This window comes from Branchiostoma lanceolatum, chromosome 1 (genome assembly GCF_035083965.1).
Source record: "Branchiostoma lanceolatum isolate klBraLanc5 chromosome 1, klBraLanc5.hap2, whole genome shotgun sequence".
NCBI lineage: Eukaryota > Metazoa > Chordata > Leptocardii > Amphioxiformes > Branchiostomatidae > Branchiostoma > Branchiostoma lanceolatum.
Window position 1 is genome coordinate 12372529 of NC_089722.1, and position 20732 is coordinate 12393260.

Genomic DNA, 20732 nt, shown 5'->3' on the forward strand with positions numbered 1-20732 from the left:
TCATTCTTTGTTGATTTTCTTGAATTGCTGCAGGGTTGCCTTTTGACCATACCCCTTCTATTCATTGTTTCATGGACATGACTAGCAAAACATTTCCACATATGCATCTAAAGTTAGGCATCTGAATTTTGTTGGTGCACTGTTTCAACAATGTTTTATAGTGTTGTGTCTAATATCATTAACAACTAGAGTTCCACGAACACATTACCCTCGCCAAATAATCAAGGCTCATTACGGAGAGTGCCTTTATCTAAGACTTTAAAAAATCATTTGGTGGTCCAGGAGTATGTATGTTACAACTGGTCATGAAAAAATATGAGTATGTTGATATTGTATGAGCCACAAGGGTTTGATATTGCAGTGTAAGTTGAAGGTGATGATGTAATGGCACAGTAACTGAATTTGAATAGAATAAATCTTTATTCCATATCATACACATTTTGAAGGACATAGTAGATGTGACTTTTCAGTACCTAGCAATTATGCAGTTTTGGTGCAGTGTACTCTCCAAGCAGAGGAGTGGGAGCGGCTGGTTTTTGTCAGGCTTTCTTTTTTGTCCCGTTTTCTTTATGTCGCCAACCGTGGGTTGGACAAAAACGCCTAAAACACGTCAAAACCGGCCTGACCCACTCTTCTGCTTGGAGAGTAGTGTAGTGGCCCACCTGTTTATAGCCAAAATTCACCGGGATACAAGGTTGAGCAGAATAGAGAGGAGACAAAACAAGGTCTGCACCCTCGCAGATTTCGAACGCTGTCTCCTTTTGATTGGTTTGTTCATTTATTTATCCAAGGTCACGCTTTCAATGTGCCCTTGGCTTTACATCAACTCAAAGTTACAACAAAAGTAACTAAAAGAGTTACTCAAATTACTAAATGATACAAAACCAAAACAACATATACTATACATATACTGTACATATGTATATACTTGCAATTTGTTGCACAAAAAAGCAATAGCTTTAAGTCAAAAGAAATTCTTACCATAAACAACGAAATCATTCGAAACGCTGTTACAGGCTAGCAATTTTATTATCATGAAAAAGAAGGAGTTTGACGGTTTATTTAAAAACGTTTCTTCAGAGCAATGATGTACATAAAAACAAACAGTTGATAATGTTTTCTGGTACTTTTATGGATTTATTATAATAACCTCACAGATAATCATAATTTCATTTGTTAGCCATTTGGTAGTCTTTGCAAAGTAGTACGAAATGCATGCAAATTGTTACTTTAAGCTGCTTTGGTCTGTAGGCCTTTATTCAAATATAAATTGCAACTTTATGTCACATCGTATAATGTCGTTATCAGTAGAGGTATTTAACTTACAGCAGTGCTTATTTGACATCTAATTTCAGATTGCTGTTTAAGATGGCGGCCACGAGCTAGCCTGTTCAGAAACGCTGACGTCAGAGCTCCCTCAGAACGAGGCTGCAGACCATTACGTAATCGCCAATCGCGACGGGGGAGAGCGAGGAGAGCGCGAAGTTCAAACGCGTGCACAGGGTAATTATAGGCGGATTAATGTTTAAAAAAATAATTTGAAAACTACTGGAAAATGATGGTTTCAAGATGTGTTGGGCCGCCAACATGTCGGGGTCCTACACGGTAACGGGCGACCTAGCCGGGATGGAGAACGGCGCCATGGAAATGCAAGAGTCGCCTGGCAAGCCGTCCGTGGTCGACATCGACGATCCCAGACCTCCGGGCCCGGGGAAGGAGCCGGACGGAGCGCTGAGGCGGTGGGAGAGTGCGGAGGCGCTGAACATATCTCTACACCAGGTACGGCGCCCCCCTCCCCACATCCTCACCATACCAGCACATAACGGTGTTTTTTGGCCTATGTGTTGTATTGTGTTTTGTGAAGCGTTAGCAAACACATGTCACATACAACATGGATGTCTAGTTTCCATACGGTAGTTTGGCTGGCTTCAAAAGTCCCACGATTCCCTTATTTGTGCGGAATTTTTGTGGGTCCAAATATGTGTGGGAAAAACCTTATTAGTCTGGTGTTGTTTACATTGTGTTGTATTGTGTTGTGCAGTCAGGCAGGCTCAGTGTTTGGGTTGTTTGTTACAACAGTTTTAGTATGTGTTTCTCCTAACCATTATGAACCATTGCAAACAGAAATCATTATGGTTTCCTATTTATCATTGTATGATCCTTAGAAATATATTTCAAGAATGGCCAACAATTAAAATCTTATGTTAACGTTAGAATCTAGATAGCTCATGCCTCATGGCAAGGATGGTCAACCCATAAACGTTGACTGTTTTTTTTAAAGCTATTCTATAAGAAACCAAAGGTTAAAACAACATTAAGAAATTTTGGGATTCCTTTTTCCTTCATTTTCAGTTATATTGATTTTACAACAACCAACAATTACTGTTGTTGTTGTTGTTGTCCTTAAACGTGTAGATTACGTCTCACGTCTAAATTTTGTGCAATTGTTTTGCTTTATATCTGCGTTTAATTCATTTAACCTTTCTCCCTGTATTTGAACATGTCAGTCCCTCCCACCATGCCTCTAGTTCCACCTGTTTAGTGTACATTCCCACCTGTTAGGTTTTGCCTCAGGCAATCATGCTACAATACATGAGGTGGGAAGTGTGAGTTGTCACAATTATCAGTATCATGGTACTTCCCAATGGGTACTCTTATTTACAAAATTTCAGTGTCAGATTCTGAAAATGCTCACATCAAGATTTCTCAAAAATATCTCGAAGTAAGTATTTCATACAACAAGAAATTTTACTTCCACCTTGCATTGTACCAGTGTCGGTTGTCAGAAAACTTTTGTGGAAGGATATGACTATCAGTAAAAGACGTATGAGACTAGAGAGTTTCTAGTTATTTGTAAGAATTAAGATTTTGGACCGCATGGTTGTGGTGCTTTCCTTTAAGGCAAATTAAAGAGCTCATTTACAGATCAATTACTCTGGCACATTGTCTACTTTCATGTTACCCCCGAGAATGAAATTTGAAGCCAAATCGGTCACACCCATAACCCAAACGTATCTTTCACGCCCGTCCTTGAGGACTCTAAGAGATTCGTTCCTTTGTTACGGCACACCTGTTGGGTCAAAGTCATTCTCAACTCGACTTTGCAATGCTAACGGCGTCTACTGTACTAATGGCGCCTCCCTGAGGTGCTTATGAAGTTATCAGAATATCTCTGTTAGAGACTGAGCTATTGTTGAGATTCGTACCATTTGAGCGAAGAAATTAAGAGGAGAAATGTCATCGCTTTTCATTCAAGAAGCCTACTTTCAATACGTGTTGATGGAATCAAAGTGAAGAATCCATCTCGTTTATGATATGTTACAGAACCGTTCTACATTGGAAGACAAATGTTCTCTTGTTTTCGAGCCAATGCATAAGCGACGCCAAATCAAAGACATAGTCAAAGTGCGTCTTTGGATTAAAGCATTATCCCTCTGGAACTGTTGGCCAGTCGGGCTGATGGTGATACTTAAAATTTGAAACAGAGAGGAGGCATATCATTTACGATGAAAGAGAGTCAGATCAACTTCATATCTACATTAGAGCCTATTCTATTCTTCCAATGACACCAAATTTTCCCAACAAACTCTGATAAAGTCTTGGGTACTATTTCATTTCTTTATCCATTTGTTCCTTCTGTTTTCGATGGAGTGCAGTCAAAATCCATCTCAATCCTGCTCACGTGATCACCCTCCACCATTCAATACAATTATTGATCCTGAGAACGCCGTTATTGATCATAAGCAGATAATGTAGGCTAATGGGGAGTGTTACAGCGCTCTGGTCTCCACTTCTATCCTCTTGGGTGGAATAAATAGTAAAATTGTCAAGCTTCTCCGGGAGGCTAAGTCACCGGCCAACTGTTACAGAATACTGTCATTTAATCTATAGCAGTGGTTTGTGGTAACCAGCATTCTTTCAGACTTTGCCTTTTTTTAATAACCTTTATTAGTATTTACCAACAGCAAATTAACAAAAACATGAGAACATACTAAAAAACGTATAAACCCAGAAAGACAATTTGCTATCAATTTATCTAGAAACTCATAGCATGATTATTCCCACTGAAACAGGTGTTTATCAATTTTTTTCCAGATTTTTGTGCAATTATGTATTCAATTTTACAGTAAGACAAATGTATTTTACATAGGCAACGAATGCATCTGGCATGGCTGATTTACTAGTAACATGTCTATTTTTGAATATGTAAATGTTTGCAATTTACAGTGTATTAAGTACAATAGGACTTAACCGAACTGTATTTTGTACCTGATATTATAATTCTAGATGTGTATCAAAGTATGACTGAAATATCAACATGTTTGATGCATTTCATACCTCTTTCTAGTGGTTCGAGTATAAAATGTACACTACTAAAAATACGCATTAAATGCCGAAAAAAACACGGGTATTTCTCCAAGCAGATATGAATCAGTGTATTACGGTAATACACTGATTCATATCTGCTTGGAGATTATCATCTTCGCGCTTCCATATTCAATTTGTGCGACTAATTTCCATGCGGCTCCCCTGTAGTTTGGGGCCGACCCTCGTGAGAGGTGATCTGTTCACTGCACTGTTGGCGCCAATGACGTTTCACGACAGCAGGGAGTGATATATTATTTACATTCAGTGCGGGGCAGGCAGAGGGTAGCAGTGCTGTTTTATGTCGTAGTAATCAACACCCTCACGCATAGCATTCCTCGTAACCGTGCGGTCCTGTGTTACATGCTGTAGCAATCATTTAAGCCGTGCTATAAGTAGCAGTCCTCCTCTATAGTGGTCGGTAGCGATCCAACCCTGCGGTTGTAGTCATCAGTCACCCCCTTAACGGTGTAGTGTTACATTGCGGGGCAGATATCATAAGCCCACTCGTAGATTTGAGTGCGCATGTGCAGTACTAGTGTCAACGGTGAAGGCACCTGGCTTGTAGACAGTTCTCGTCTAGACATTATCTCGTCTCTTTTAACAATGTCCAGACGGGCTTTGTTTACGTTTCAGAGGCCTTCACCTTGACTTTGACGAGTGTGCTTATTGTAGCAGGCTGCTATGGTGCTGTGGCAATCCGTGCTGCTGTTGCAATCCATCACGAATCCGTGGCGAGGGTGAAGGCAGCAGGGCTGTGCGCTGTACGAAATATCGGGGTAAACCTTCAGCGTCAGACCCATAGACCGTAATCATAGTAACGTCAAATATTGTGTTGCAGCGTGCATTTATTTAAATCTGTGCGGTGGATCAGACAGCGGGACGCGCCGCCTCCCGGTCGTGAACCGCGCGTTCTACTCCGTATTCTACCCTCCAGAGGAGGCTACCTCCCACAATGGACAAACACCCGATCCCGCTCTCGATATAGCCAAAGATCGGAGCGGGTTTTACGGACAGCCACACGGCGCAGTGCGGGCGGAGGATGAGGTCCAGGCGGCCGCGGCAGCAGCTAGACACACAGGGGCTATTCGTGGTGCTGGTCATGGCGACAGTAGGGACGGTCATCTGGCTCTGTCAGGACCTCCTCGGTAAGTTAAGATTTAAAGCCACAGGCAGAATTACAATGTCATACTTTGTTACATTTCATTGTTGAAACTTGAGTGTACTAATCAAGACGGTTGTAAATTGTTTAAAGAATTCAATGTTTCATTTTTTCGATATACACAATTAACACATTAATTTTTCATATAAATCCGGGTTCTGAGTCACCCCCTGCCCGCCCATTCAATAACAGAGTCAAGTCACGAAGTAGAATTAGACGTACTAGTCCTGGCTGCTACGACGTATTGCGATGTTGAAAATGTGTTTTATGATCAAAGGTTTGTCTAGAGTCATTAGAAATATAAGTTTATCTGTATAGTACTTAGGTGTATGAAGTGGGGAAGCATAGTCTGTACCAGTCTATAAAGTTCAGCTCGCTCTACTAAAACTTGCAGAGAGGCCGGCTCGTGCCGCATGCAGCATCATTCTGACTTATCGGAAGATCGATACTCAGGTATCGCTAATCGATAAGAACGGATGGCGTCTGTGTGATGTCGCCTTGATTTCATTCATTACGTGAAAATCGTTCAAATTGTACAGACAGAACTTTTTGATTGAATCGTTTTCCTTCCAACATTTTTGCTCTTTCTTAATCTGCAAGCAGATGTTGGGTCGATTGAGGCTTTTCATACCCCTTTCGAGCCTTTCCATACCCCTTTCGAGGCTTTTCATACCCCTTTCGAGTGGTAGTCGGCGAGTTTTCCTCTCTTCTGCGAAGTGTAGACAAAAGTACACCACTAACCAAAATCGAAGATGTCATACCTCCGTGAAATATTTGTTTTTAGTGTAAGATATAAGACACATATAACACAACCATGTCCATTTCACACATTACATGATCCACTATCGGGTTCCTGAATTTGTTTTAAAAAATATACCAAAGTAGCCACTCTTCAAGACACTTAACTATGTGGAGATAACATATGATCATAAGACATGGAGGTTTGGCAGAAAAAGAAAACAACAAGAATATATCTAGAGAGAGATTGATTGATAAACCACACCAAGCCAACCATGGTTAAGTGGGAGGTTGGTGCTACAGAACACTCATGACACTTGGCTAATTCTGCTTTCGCCATGTAGGCACCACCAACAGTATTGCCAGATCTAGATTTCTGGACATACAGCTATCGATTGAAAGCTAATTCAGTAAGCTGTGAGTAAGATGCTCACACTTCACAAATATGATAAGATTTTCTTTGATACAAGTCTTACAGCTTGACAGAGGCTGGTCTTTGCTGAAAGTTAAAACAAGTGGACAAATATACTGGATTTTTCAAAACTTGTGTTATTTGATATGCAAATTACTTAATGTCGTCTGCTGTATACCATTGTTCTTGTGTGCACACCGGTATAGATCCATTTAAGAGTAGAATCCATTTATAATGGGTAGCATGTTTGGAGTCAATCTAGCTGACTAGCACCCTGACAGAAGATTTTTATCGAGCACTGGCGGCCATGTTGGTGCTCACTTGATAGTGGAGCCCTATGGAACTCTCCGTATAAATAGCAGATGTTTTCTACGCCATTCACAATTTCCCTTCGAAACGTTTTGTCTCACAATCATGGTGTTTTGCCTCGTGGTCAGATGTTTGATTGGGACTGATAAAGCACACACTGATCGGGTAACAGTAAGATTGGTTTGGCGTTTCTCGTGTAGGTAAGGGAACATACGAAGGGACTAACGACTGAAACAAAAGTGGATTTCTGACATACGAACAGCGGATCTAAATAGTTGAAGTTTGAGAATCAACGTGAGTGGCGTGAGTGTATAGAAACATTTGTATCTGGTCGAAAAGCAAATTACAGGCCCGTTGTGTAACACAGTGGCGGCACCGTGTAGCCGTTGCTTGAGATACGTTCGTAAACTGGGGGGTCTTTCAACGTCGAACTTTCCCGATCATAACGTACTCCCTGTCAACAAAATTTTTCACGACACTCAAGACACTGTACTACGTGGTTGCAGGCCTTGGAACACTTGTATGCTGTGAACTGATTTTATGCGTACTCTGTAGTTTAGCGGCCATGTTTGTAGGCAGCTCAGGGGAAAACATTTCCACGCCCGTCGATAATGGGTCATTTCCAGTAGGTGAAATTGGATTTTTGTAGCGAAAAGGGTGTGAGGCTGGAGACTCTTTGCATATAATAAAACAGCGATCAGACGACTTCGCATTCCTTGGAAATTTAGAGACCGTCGGACACCGAGAAACTTCGCTGCAGGGTGAGCACCAACATGGCCGCCCACGGAGGGCAGGGGTGATGACGTCACGTGAATACGCCCTATACTAATGCACTACGTCGTTGTCCCACCGCCCAGATGATCTTACGGACAAAAGTTACCCCCAAGAACTCCTTTACTGTCGCCTTCAGAAGATTCCCTTCTCCACCATCTCCTCCAAGTCACTCGCCTTCAGAAGGTATCCTTTCAGGCAGCACTTTCCGACAGTGACGTTACCGGAAACCGTCCACTTCAACACATGCGCAGTAGTGAGCAGCAGCCACGCCATGCGGACCCATCTTTACGGGAAGGAAATTGGTAATTCAATCATCTTTATCTTAGATCTCCAAGAAGATATCAAGTTTTATCAACACAACGAAAAGTACAGTTACTTCCATACGATCAAGTACAAAAGCTACAAAATAGAAATTCAAAATTAATCTTAAAATTCTACTTACTTACTTCAACACTATAGGCCGACATAAGAAGATCTCTAAGATCTTGACACAATCAGATGGGGATAAACGCGGGTTTCAGTATCTTTTCTGATAAAAAAAGTAATCTTGAAGTTATAAGAAATTAGCTAGATATTAGAAATTCCACCAAAGACTGTAAAAGTGTATGGTTTCATCCTTTACCATATAGACTTTTGTAGAGTAGACTAGTTGCCAGAATTACTCAGCAAAATGTAAGTTTCCATCATTCACAATGGATGAGCAATAAAATTATCAACATCATAGATATTACATTGTTTCGGCTAGATTTCGCGCTGGCGTGAAGTGATTTGATGAAATAAAATCATAATCGCACTTTTTGATTACACCAAGGAGGTTATATCGAGAGAAAACCTCATTGATTACATCGGAACAAAAGGTGCCGAAAATGTGCCAAAGTATGAACTCCGGTCGACCTTTCGAAGCTTTTGGTTAACATTGATATCCCGACCATCGCTTCTTTCAGAAATATAAAGTGAGTGTATGGCGAGTGAGACACACTAAAACAATTCTTATTCCTTCTAGACGCTCACGATGCCGTCTTGAGGTTCAACTGCGCCTCTGTCAAGACGTTTGAAGAGTTTGTTGGCTCCAACACGACCCTCCGCCTTATCAACAGTCAGGTGCCGAGTAATTCACGTAGATCTCCCTGCAAGACGGACTTCTGGAAGACGAAGTCCTCGTTTCGCCAAGAAATCTTGGTCATGAGGAACATTAACTCTATCACCGGGAACTTCGCTAAAGACAAGAAGGAAAGATTTGGAGCTATCCAGAACTACGTCAGGTATCATCTTTTTTATCAATCGGTACTAACGTTATAACCATTCACATCATAAGTCAGGTGTGGTCTAGCTGACGTGTACAATGTACAATTATTTTAAGGTTGCGTTGTCCCGCCTTTAAGTCAGTCTACGTTGTTTCCACAGGTTAGAAATGAATTGCTTACCTGATCAAGGTTTAACATTTCAAAATTTTATTTCCAAACAAGAACTTCTCCCCCCAAAGTCTTTTTTTGAAACCATCGCTTCGGCCATCTTTGGAAAAACTGATGTTTTATCTAACAAGGTGTTCTGGTGTTCACAGATACAGACAAAATTTTCACAGCGGTGCCTTCTTCATTCACATGCCGGGATTTCACGACGCGGTTCAGCAGCTGCAGGCAGGCTTCTGCAGGAAGACCGGGACCTGCATGAAGAGGAAGAGCTCGACATCCGGCTTCTTGGGTGAGGAAATATTTATCCGTTTTAATTTGTATGAGACCTAGTTAAGATCAATGTTCTGAATCAAAGCTGAACTGCAATAGCCAACACAAAAATTGGACTTACCCGAATTTTTGACTGATCAGCTCCACTGAGTCTTTGTCAAGGAATGAGCAATCCACTGCTTTTATGACGTCACGTTATGCAGATAGAATACGTGACTCGGTGAGCAGTGGAGCAAGTGGATCAAATGTTGCAGAAAGTTTATGGCGCCCCCAGTCTCTGTACAGGGATGGTTGTAAAGCCCGTATGTAGATGGCCTCTTTTATTATTCAACTCTTTAAATTCAATCAACACAGACGTTTCCGATTACGGTCCTGAAAAAATAGGGTCGGTAGATAGGGGTTATTTTAGTTTCTTAGATTTCGGCATAACAGGGTGTCAACATAAAGCGGACCTAGGTTTGGTGGGTCTGTTTATGAATTCTGCAACGTTTTCATAACTCAGATGTCAGACCGAAAACTTTATTGTAGTTTTCAGTGGAAAGCGGGAACTATACGAGGATGAGTGTCCATCCATGATGAACACGTAGACGTTTGACTATACATAGGTAACATCTGAAATATACTGCTATATACACGTACTACTACCCACGGGATATCGTTCATGAAGTCAAGATTGTGTGGCCTTATACCCAAATTTGTCCATCTATGTCGTTTTACCTCTCCTTCCATCCAGGGGTGCTAATGATGCTGCATATCTGTGACTGGGTCACCCTTTACGAGATGGTACCGTCTGTTGACGGGCAACGGGACAAGCGGGAGTACTACTGGGATGACGTCAAGGTGATGACGCGGGACGCGAAAGAGAGCACGCACTCCTACTCCGCCGATCGATCAATCATGAGAAGACTGGCCGTAAATGGCAAAGAGATCGACTCTACAGGGAGAGCTACCTTAAAGGGCTTCAGTCAAGTCAACTGCGGCTAGATTGATATTAAGTTATCTTTATTTCATGTTTCTATCCGTTGAAGTTGTAGGCAATAACGCGATCACTCAGGCAGCCCAGCTGATTTTGGGAACAACGCAACAGACAGAATCAAGTATAATCCTTAAGAAAATTCCTTACAAAATCAGCTGAACGTAATCATCATTAATTATTCTCTCCGAAACATACTCATTTCAAGAAAATTCCTCATGAAAACAACCAAATTAGCTGCAACGTAATCATCATTAATCATTCTTCCCACCGAAACATACTCGTTTATTCACATGCAAACGCTTAAGTGTGCTAAGATTACGATACCACAATAGTATACGAGCAATATGTGAATAATCAATGATTGAAGGACTTAATGCATGTAAATTACCACTAACTTGTATTACTAACACCAACCTTATCACTTTTATAACGACCTGTCTTATTGTTCTTATCTTTGTTATGAATTACGCAAGAACAACTACATTGACGAGACTAAAGTCAAAATATGGTATCACAGCAAACAAGTCTTGTATTCCTGTATTTAGATGACACTGCTGAGGTAGCCCAGTATCACTTACTAAGCTGGCCACCACACTAGTGTCGCTTCTACAACTACCAAACTAGTCTCACATTGTACAATTAAGGCTACCAACCGACATATTATGTCATATATATTGTCCTATTTTCGGTATTTTTTGCATGTTAACCATCTCCGGAGGGGAACAAAAGTTCTTCTTTTTTCGAAATCAATACGTGCGTTGATACCATCCATAAAATTTACTTGCTGTGGCCACATGAATTTGCTCATGGGGAAGTAACGTTTAGGACTATGTGTTCACAAGCGGCCTAGTCTCGCTCAAACCACGGGTGGCATTGCGCAGGCTGCTGAGAGGACCTCGTCTCCTCCGGCCGAATCGGTAGGCCAGCACGGCGCCGACCACAGCCAGGCAGGCGATCACAGCCAGTACGAACACAGCCGCGACCTGTCCCGCGGGAAGCTTGCCACCGGTCCGGGGACCCGGGGTGGGGGGAGGCTCCGGAAACAGCGTAGTGCCTACAATAATGAAGATAAAATCAATATACTAATTATTGCGGCTGTAGAATTGGCCATGGGTGCTGAAAACTGCAGAGCATTGCGAAAACCAAATTAGCGTACTACTAGTTTCCTTCACAGCACCTACATGCTTGTAATGAGCACTTTTGAAATGATACTGCTGGGAGTATTGGGTTATCTTGCCATTTGGAAGACTCCGTGAAAATAAATAGACAACACTGAATATATGAGCGAAAACCTTCAAGACATCTATTTAGGATTTTCATTATGAATATGCCTTGTTAGTCGTGTCCAGTTACTTATGATACAAAATACTGAAATTAATCATAATATGTAACTGCATACATATCATACCTGGTCCGCCACAGGCGAAAACATTACAGGTTTTGGAGTCCAGGTTGTCCCCCGTGCAGAACTGTCCCCCGCCGGAGTTGACCGGGTTGTCGCAGGCCCGTTTCCTCCCGCTGGCCCCGCCGCCGCACCGGGCCGAGCAGACCGACCAGCCGGCCCAGCACCCCCAGTTCCCGTCAACGTCTTTAACTGCATGCATAGAGTGACAGGAAAACGTGTTTGAAACATAAGGTTAACACACGTAGACGGGAGGCGATAAAACTTTCAGGCCCTTTTTACCTCTTACTCGAGTCACGTGCAGGCTGACCTGCCAGTCAAGCACCCCAGCAGTTCCCGTCGACATATCAACATCTTTTACTGTACGGATAGGGTGGAGGAGCAATGCTTTTAGCTAAATTGATGCTAATATGCGCTTGGACGGGGGGCGTCACAGACTTCCAGATACATTTGATCTACTGTATTTCTGAAGTCACTTGCGGACTGAACATCAGGCCCAGCATCGCCGGGGCCGGTCACGTAGTTTGGTTAACATCGTTTACTCTTTGAATAGAGCGGAGGAGTGTTAAGTCGAGGCTATGTGGAATGTGCCCGGGTCGGGAGACGTTACAGACGTATAAGAACTTTGACCGATAACTGGGCTCACGTGCATATACGCGTCCTCATTGACAAGTGTCCATTGGTGGACAAATGACCCTGACATCTTACCCGCCAGACTGGGATCGGCCACTTTCTCACAGGATGTGCCATATGTCCCCTCTGCGCAGACGCACTCGCAGGCCGTCCCGATCAGCACCGCCTTGCCGTTGTTCCGGCAGGGGGCGCACTTGCACGGGTGGAACTCGTCCAGGTACTGCACCAGGGCGCGCTCTAGGTGGCGCTTCTTCACGGCTGCCAGGGACACGCCGGCGACCAGTTCCGACACTGGGTACAGCTGAGGAAGGGCATAAAGAAATATATTAGAAACATATAAGTACCTCTGAATCATAGAATCTGAGTGGCCGTTACTTTCAATACCTTTGTTTACAAACTCATCCATTTTTGGCGACGCCGCAGGGCGTAGACATTTATTTCAACGTACCAGGTGGGACAATGGATGCGGCCGAAAGAAGGATATAGATCACAGAAATAAAACACCATAAAAATGATATTACCCCGGAATTTTAGTGTTTCCATCTTTCTCTTGGAAGATTTTCTTAAAACACGGTGCTTTTGTAAATGTGAAAGGTAAGGAAAGTCGAAGGCTCTTACCTCAACGGAGATAACTGCTGGGTTGTTCTTGACGTCATCCAACCAAGCCTTATACTCGTCAATCATTGGTCGGTTGGCGTAAGCCAGGCTCCCGGCCGTTTCGGACTTCCCACCTTTCACAAAGGACACGCTGTCACGGGCGGCGAGGGTGAAGCTTCCTGTCAAGGGCCATGCGATTAATGGATTGATCAATCAATTCAATCAATGAAGTCAATCAATCAATCAATCAATCAATCAATAAACGTTTTAACTGAACAACAATCTGAATTTCGCTCTCCTGCAAGATTTCCAGTGGTAGGTTAAGTAGAAATGAAATTAATATCCGCGAAGGTTTTATATATGCGGGTGTAGCTAACGCGTACGCGTCTTTCAAGAAGATCACCGGTAGCAAAGCGTGTGCCAATGCCGTTTTGGATATTCTAAGAAGGAAAATTAGACCTTTGTCGTTTTTGTGGTTTTCTCTATAGTACTGCCATCTTTGAAATCTCCTCGTTTATTTGCACCGATCCACCTGACCCAGCGTCACAATGATGACAATGACAATGAGGTGTTACTTACCCGCGGCCTGCTGAGACAGCCGGTTGTCTTGACACTTCTTGTACCCGCCGCCGGCGCTGATGCCCAGGAACGACGCCTTAGCTTCTACGCTGAGGCACGACTTCTGCTCCTCATCGCTCAAACCTGCAGGAACGAGCATTAGCCAATCAAAGGGCATCTTTGATCGATTTCTGGAATCATTGAACGAGAGTAGTCTGGTGGTCTGACTCATTCATCAAGGACCATCAAGAGGAAGGCCGCCAGTGCCTGTCAGGATCGATTTTAGTAAATCACACCCACCACTCGCACCCCAATGGACCACCATTCACACCTCTTGCACCCCTTAAGGGACCCACCAATCACACCCCTTGCACCCCAAGGGACCTACCACTGAATCTTGTATTCTTATCAATAAGTTTTGCAGATTGTGATGCAAAACAACGTTACCAAAGCACGACCTCAAGGACAAGCATTTGTAACATGATTTTGCTAACAGGACAAAATTATTCACCGGAATAATAACAAAATAGCCTACCAGACTCGGTGAGGTTGCGGCGGTTGTACCTGTACGCGTACCGGTACTGTCCGCCCAGCTTGCCCGCTGACACGTAGTGCGTCCCGAAATCAACTATCAGCTTCTTGTACTCCGCGTAACTGTACACCACCGGCAACTCTTCTAGCGCTCTATACAAAGAAGAAAAGGAGCAGAAAGCACCATGAGTCTGGTCGCTATGAATTCGATCCAATTACTTTAGACGGGCCGGCGCGGAGACCTGTCAGTCATTTTAATGTTACTTGCAAGCAGCCTTCGTGCAAGAATTTGCAATAGACGTAACTATATATAAATATAAAAGAAAAGAAAATCCGGGCTTACCTGTAGAAGCTGTCCGTCAGAATGAAGTTGTTGTCACCGTTCATCCTGAACTGCGCAAGCTCGACCTGATTGGACACCGTGAACAGGGCGGAGTCCGAGGCCTGGCTGGACCTGATGACGTCATGGTTCCCATGGGACTGGCTACTGGCGACTTCAGCACTGGCTGAGAATACCTGAACCAAGAAAAGAAGAAAAACTAAATCTGGAATCTTTAAGCCATTCCTAAAGTTAATAGTATCTTAAACCATCTGTGTAGTGAATGAAATACTGATAACATGATTTAGAGGGAAGAATTGCCTTTCTATTGACGTACACATATACAGCTTTGATCTTCATCAAATGCAAAAATGGCAACTTGGTGACTCGAAAATACCCAAAAAAAAGACTACATGGACAGTCACTTTGTAGAGCGCAGTTCCCTTGATACATTTTTCTTGGTTATTTCTGTTATGATATAGACTTGGAGAGATGGCTAGATTTGTTAGAGGTTCAAAGTTCTGTTTTCTTTACGAGTTTAAAGTGAACGGTTATAGATCCAGTTTTTTTATCGTACCGAGAAGGACGCTGACCCGCCTGCGTGGATATCCCGCTGGCTGTTGGCGGTGGTGTCCTGGTAAAACTGTTTGGAGCTGCTGAACTGTTCAGCACGGAAGGACGTGTCCGCAACAACCTGGGAGGGAAGAACACGTAAGTCTTCACAGATTTCGTTAGAAATGTTGGTTGGCTGCGCGCGGCATAGTACTAGTATACTATCTGCAGAGGTCAGCTGGTGTGTTACGCCGAATGGCGGTTATACCGGCTATATAGATACAGATTCAGAGGTCAGACTGGATACCTACCGAGAAGCAAACTTTTAAGTCCAAAAGTTAGAATTTTGCACACGGAGCAGGCCTACTTCCTAAGAGGAGTGAAAGAGGCCATCTACATCAGTGCCCATCGATCATCCCTCAACCGAGACGAGGGCCGATACAGACTGCTAGGCACATTTGGCCCGTTGCTGACGTCACACATCCGTCCAGGTGGAAAGCTTGTTGGTAAGCGATTTGATTTGTGTGCGGAAATAGCGTATAGAATCGCTATAATGTTAATTATCGTCACAGTTGAGCTATCATTAGAAATGTAATAATGTCCGGGCAGCTGAAGTTTACCTGGAACCTGTAGAACTGGGTGTTATGTGGCAGGCGGAAGGTTTTCCCGTGGTCTCCACTGTAAACAGTCCTGCACTGGCCGCCATATTTGGAGTTGTCCAAGACCTGTCCACTCAGCTCCTCAGTCAGGACGTTATACCTGCAATGGAATGAAGCAGCAACATTTCCCAAACCTTTTCAAATGACAGAGAAGATAGAGGAACAAAACGTGGATAGTATTGGTGCAAAGAAAACGTTGTTAGTTGATAGCTTTCAAGTTTGTTAAGTTAATGTTTTCTTGGTAAACAAGGGATTCGATTCGAACGCAGGGCAATATAAAGGTAAAGCAGTCATCCTAAACTGAGGTGAAGTATAGCGAGAATGGGTATGGGTATGAGTATGGGTCAGCAAGTAGTTGTACCATGCGGCATTGCTACGGCTAGCGGTTTCCGTCGGGAACACGAGCGTCGATGAGTGTGTTGGGTTCTTTTACGTGTAGATGTTTGACGCAAGAGTCTAACCCATGAAGCCTGCCTAAACGCGGGGCCACCGGCCAGCTTTACGTCCCTATCTGAAAGGGCGAATCGAAGTAAGAAAGTAACGACGGTGTTTTGACTAATCTCTAAGCAGATGTAGGAAGGCAAAATCGTCACGTTTCTCAAGCTCAGCAGAAAGGCCTGCCAGCTGCAGTAAGCTTTAGAAACGTTACGATTTTGCCTTTCAACATCTGCCTGGAGATTACTTTTGCTCAAATACTATTACATGTACTAGTAAGTCGCCAGTCATATAGCTCAATACGGCATTGGAAAAGATCTGACATTACTGACCCACTCCCGGCGATGTCGATGTTTGGTATCAGGCCCTCCACAGTTTTCCCCTTGCACAGGTCCTGTACATCCGGGCACTCGTGTTCGTCTGACTGGTCCCCACAGTCGTCATCACCGTTACACCGGAAACTAGCGGGAACACAGCGGTCTGGGGAGGGGGGGAGGGCGGTGTGATTGCACAAATGTGGAATATCTACGTCAAAACTGACCAAGAAGACCACATTCAGGTGTCCGATACCAATGGAATATGGGCTATGCAGACAGGTGGTCACTATAGACCGGATTTTTTATGCTTGTGTCAATGGGAAAATTTAATCTATATGTAGTCACAAAGTCACATTGGCCAGGTGGTAATCATGTAGGAGTGTTCATTTATACAGGTTTGACAGTATAAAGAAATACATGTAACGTTACATAACATATGTATGACAAATCAGATAATTCAATAAGAGACGAATGCTCTTTGAAATAACATACAACTTCACTGTTCAGACAGAGTTGCAAGTTAGAATATATGGACTTAGAAGCTTAGAACATAGTGTCTTTGACCAAGGACGTTCAAGTGAAAACACAAAAGGTGGTTATTTCTAACCTATTTGCTTTACTAAAAGAATTAGGGAAAAGAACCTTTCCACATTCTAAAGCGAGGAGGTCCAGTATCAAAGAATAGGACCCCCTTGTTACGGCAAGGACATTATGGTATGATATTCTTGTTTAGAGTCAGTTATTCGGCAAAGTTTACAAGTGGAGGTAAAGTAGAGGGGTCTGTACTGTCCACGTGAGATTGGTGCCCTCGAATTGAAGCAAGAAGGCCAATACAGTATCGTGTCGTAGCATTATCATATAAATATCATGTAATGATCTGTAAATACCTATGCAAACATCCCAGAAAACATAACACTTGTACCTGTTGTGACACACTTGAACTGCCCCGAGGTGCATCCCGAGGTCAGAGGACAGGTTTTGTTGGAGCTGCACCCTCGGGTTTCCACCAGCGGCTTCGTGCAGGGAGAACCGCCGAACTGCGACGGTCGGACTAGCGGAGAGTACCGGGACTGCAGCAGTGAAAAACACGCAGATCTGAGCCGCTCAGATCTGCGTGTTACGGATCCGGATAACATCCCCGAGCGCATTGATTTCGGCATCCCCAAGAAGACATTTGGATATTTTTGATAGTTGGATAACGATGCATGACAACCCAGGTACCTCGGCATTTATGTCGCGAATTTGCCCACTAATGGAAATGGCTATAGCGTTCGGCCTACCCCCAAGTCATTCTATACCTCCACAGGTTATAATACATGAGACATGTCGTTTAAAAACTCGGCTATCCTCCAGAACATGTTCATACATGTATCAATATAAAAGATATACTTGGCATGTCTTCATTACAGATAGCATATAACCCTGTGTCTATTCATAGAATGTGAATACGGAAGTTCCGCTTTGTGATAGTTTCACTTCCTTTTTTTCTGATGACCACGTGGGCTCGTCTTTATAAACATACTGAAATGACACACACAGAACTTCCCCTTTTACCTGGTCACAAGGTGATGACACACCTATTTTCCGTACTGGTTTTGTCTTTCGATTATTACCTCCGGGGAGGAGGTTCACCTCTAACGAGGGTACAGTGGGTTTGTGTGTTTGCACCTATAACACAAGATCCTTTCGATGGATTTGCATGAAATTTGGTATGCTGGTGGTTATTGTTACCTCATGATATGAGCTGCGTACTCACAAAATGGAGAGAGGGCGGAGGGAAGATTGAATCGGAAAAATATTTTTACTTCCTTAAACGTCCATGCGGCCGGCCACTTACCTGTGTCTTTAAGCATGGATCACAGACCGACCAGTCCCCAAACCTCCCCACCTGACAGTCCACAGGACACGTCACGGTGTTACACGGCTGGAACGGGAACAGGAACAAGATCAGCATTCTTATCACATTTTCTGTGGGTTTTTTTTTTTCTGGTGAGAGGAACATTTCTAGTGGTCGCCTCCTGGGTCAGTGAGTAGATGGCGGTGAGCTGACAGTCAACCATTAAAGAAAATTATGTACCTCCTTCAAGACGAGCAATTAAAACAATGCCAACTCAATTCAAATGTGTGCAAATAGGTAAACACACTAAAGAACGTTTAGACCATAGAATCGGTTAACCAGTAGAGTAACGATACGTTAAACACAACCTGTTGATTTGTTTATACATATACTAGTACTTGTACGTAGCTATAGATTAATTCATCTGTGTCCACTTGTTTGTTTGAATACGCAGTTGCAGAAGACCTTACGAAAGTCGCTGTACTTTTGTTATGTCAATAAAGATTTCATAAGGCTTCATTACACATCGTGAAATCAACATTGAATGATTGATATCATATCAACCATATCTGCTTGGGAACAACTTTTTTTCTTACCTGTGTATCCTGCAGCCCAGGACACGGAGTCCCCCCGTGTGCAGCTGGTACGATTACGGTGCGGGTGCGGGTGTGCGTACCGCCGCCACAGCTTGCCGAGCACGCTCCCCACGCGTTCCAGTCCGTCACCGCGCAGTTCTGCGGGAGTGGCGGCGGGGGTGGGGCTCTCCTCCGCCGGCGTCGCCTCCAACTCTGTCCGGTCTCCAAACTCGCGACCAGCACGGTCAAAGCGAGTAGAAAAGAAACAGTTTTGTTTCGACCGTTCATCATGCTCGTCTTTGATCTCGCAAAGCTTTACTTGGTGTGCCGTTTTCAGCACCTTTTCAGGTAGCTGAAATCTCAACTAAAAATCGTGATGATTATACGTCCTTTACTTCTGCAAATTCCAAAAAAGGAATGTGTGACTCAGTAATACGGACTGGGGAACAGAGTACCTTAGTTTCTATGACGTTATTCTAAAATAGGTTTCGAGGAAGCAATCTTGTCCTTCAAGCATGCAAGGGCCGGCGGCAGGACAATTGCATTTGAAAACCTTTTGAGAGAGGGAGTGAAACTGGAAGTTGTGGGATATATTTCGAATGCACTTATTGAATTATCATACAAGCACGCGTTGCCGTTGGGCGTTTTCACAAGCCGTCCAGCTAATAGTATAGTTCTGTACAGAGAATTTTTTTTTTTTTGGCATTGCCCGATTGGATAACGTTTTGAATGTATATGGTCCATCGTAGGACATCGTTCTGTGTTTGAATGTATTACCGACAGCGAGATCCCAACCTGTCCTCTATCTTGAACACACAGTACTGCAGCTGTCACCATTTGTTCTCGGCCGGACCGAACTACATGCCCGGTGTTGTGGGGGTTTCTGAAGCGTCCCGGTCCCGCCGGGGAAACGCCGCCTGCCCGACCTGAATACCCGCCCAGCACGACAAAACCTTCCGCCATAGAAACGTCTGTCAACATGACCCCGCAAACATCGTGCCCGAACCCCTCCTAACCCCACCGACACTGCCGGGGCTGCCGTCCTGTAACCCCTCGGCCCGAGCTACCCTGGGCGGGAAAAGTGGCCTGTGCGGCGGCTTTAGGCGGGGTTTTTGAACAGTCCCCGTGGGTTGGTATGCAGCACGTGTCCGCACATGCAGGGTAGAGTCAACACGTCACGCTGACTCCAGACTTTTCTGGCTGGGTTCGTCAAGGACTTAACAGGACTGGAAATAGAAAACTTGAATCTGATTCTGGCCTTGGCTGCCAATCCCACCTTTACATCTGATGATCCCCGTTCCGCATATGGTCATACTTAGGCGCATACCGTTGCAAGAGTTGTCACAGGTACAACTTGTGGTATATGGCCTTGACTGGGAAAGAAGTTGTATCTTTTTGTTCTCCTCCAAAATGTCGACTACTAGAGCTGCCTGGACTTCTACTTCTATATGAAACAGAACATTATCGTGTTCTCGGTTTAGGTCTAGTGTGGCCTGTCGTTATAGTCTATATTCTGTGGTTATTGTCTGTGGTTTAACCTTGAATACGTTTCACAATCTACATTACTCAAAATCTTCTTTTCTCTTTCTTTTTTTTTAGCTGATCTTGGGCTTTCAAGTTCCAGGTCAGAGTCACTTTTTCAAAACATCCGGGTCCAGGATTCAAAGCCTCACATTTATTTCTGATTACCTTCGACTTCGTGAAGAAGGTTAATTTGGGGCTGCCTGTGTCTGTAACTAAGAAATAGAAGAATATCCAATTAAACAAAAACATGATTTGTATAATCAATGGAAAGACTACAAGGTAAAAGGTTGGAATTTCATTCTTGCGGTATTTGTGGAGCACTAGTTGATTGTAGAAATAACTATCATTCACCAGTCGGCTTTATGTTTTAGGAGG

General features: G+C 43.6%; 2 protein-coding genes across 5 annotated transcripts; one reads left to right on the top strand and one right to left on the bottom strand.

Annotated features, from left to right (window-relative positions):
- The first annotated feature begins 1176 nt into the window (after positions 1 to 1176).
- LOC136435131 (beta-galactoside alpha-2,6-sialyltransferase 2-like) lies at positions 1177 to 11081 on the top strand. Of its 4 annotated transcripts, none has more exons than XM_066428390.1 (6): positions 1177 to 1779; positions 4537 to 5513; positions 7844 to 8062; positions 8764 to 9022; positions 9343 to 9461; positions 10176 to 11081. In XM_066428390.1, the coding sequence occupies exons 2-6, from the start codon at positions 5408 to 5410 to the stop codon at positions 10424 to 10426; spliced, it is 954 nt and encodes a 317-aa protein (XP_066284487.1). In that variant the 5' UTR covers positions 1177 to 1779; positions 4537 to 5407; the 3' UTR covers positions 10427 to 11081. The 4 variants fall into 4 exon arrangements, with proteins under 4 accessions (XP_066284487.1, XP_066284479.1, XP_066284464.1 ...); XM_066428382.1 differs by having other exon boundaries at positions 1184 to 1779; positions 5303 to 5513; positions 9322 to 9461; XM_066428367.1 differs by having other exon boundaries at positions 1185 to 1779; positions 9322 to 9461.
- Positions 10923 to 19395, bottom strand: LOC136435095 (complement component C6-like). The gene is made up of 13 exons (XM_066428306.1): positions 18855 to 19395; positions 18259 to 18345; positions 17344 to 17491; positions 16437 to 16584; positions 15631 to 15769; positions 15036 to 15152; positions 14483 to 14655; positions 14144 to 14292; positions 13630 to 13752; positions 13072 to 13229; positions 12529 to 12754; positions 11827 to 12012; positions 10923 to 11472 (listed from the first exon to the last, which is right to left on the bottom strand). Exons 1-13 carry the CDS (start codon positions 19122 to 19124, stop codon positions 11246 to 11248), a joined length of 2151 nt encoding a protein of 716 aa, XP_066284403.1. The 5' UTR covers positions 19125 to 19395; the 3' UTR covers positions 10923 to 11245.
- Between the last annotated feature and the right edge of the window lie 1337 nt (positions 19396 to 20732).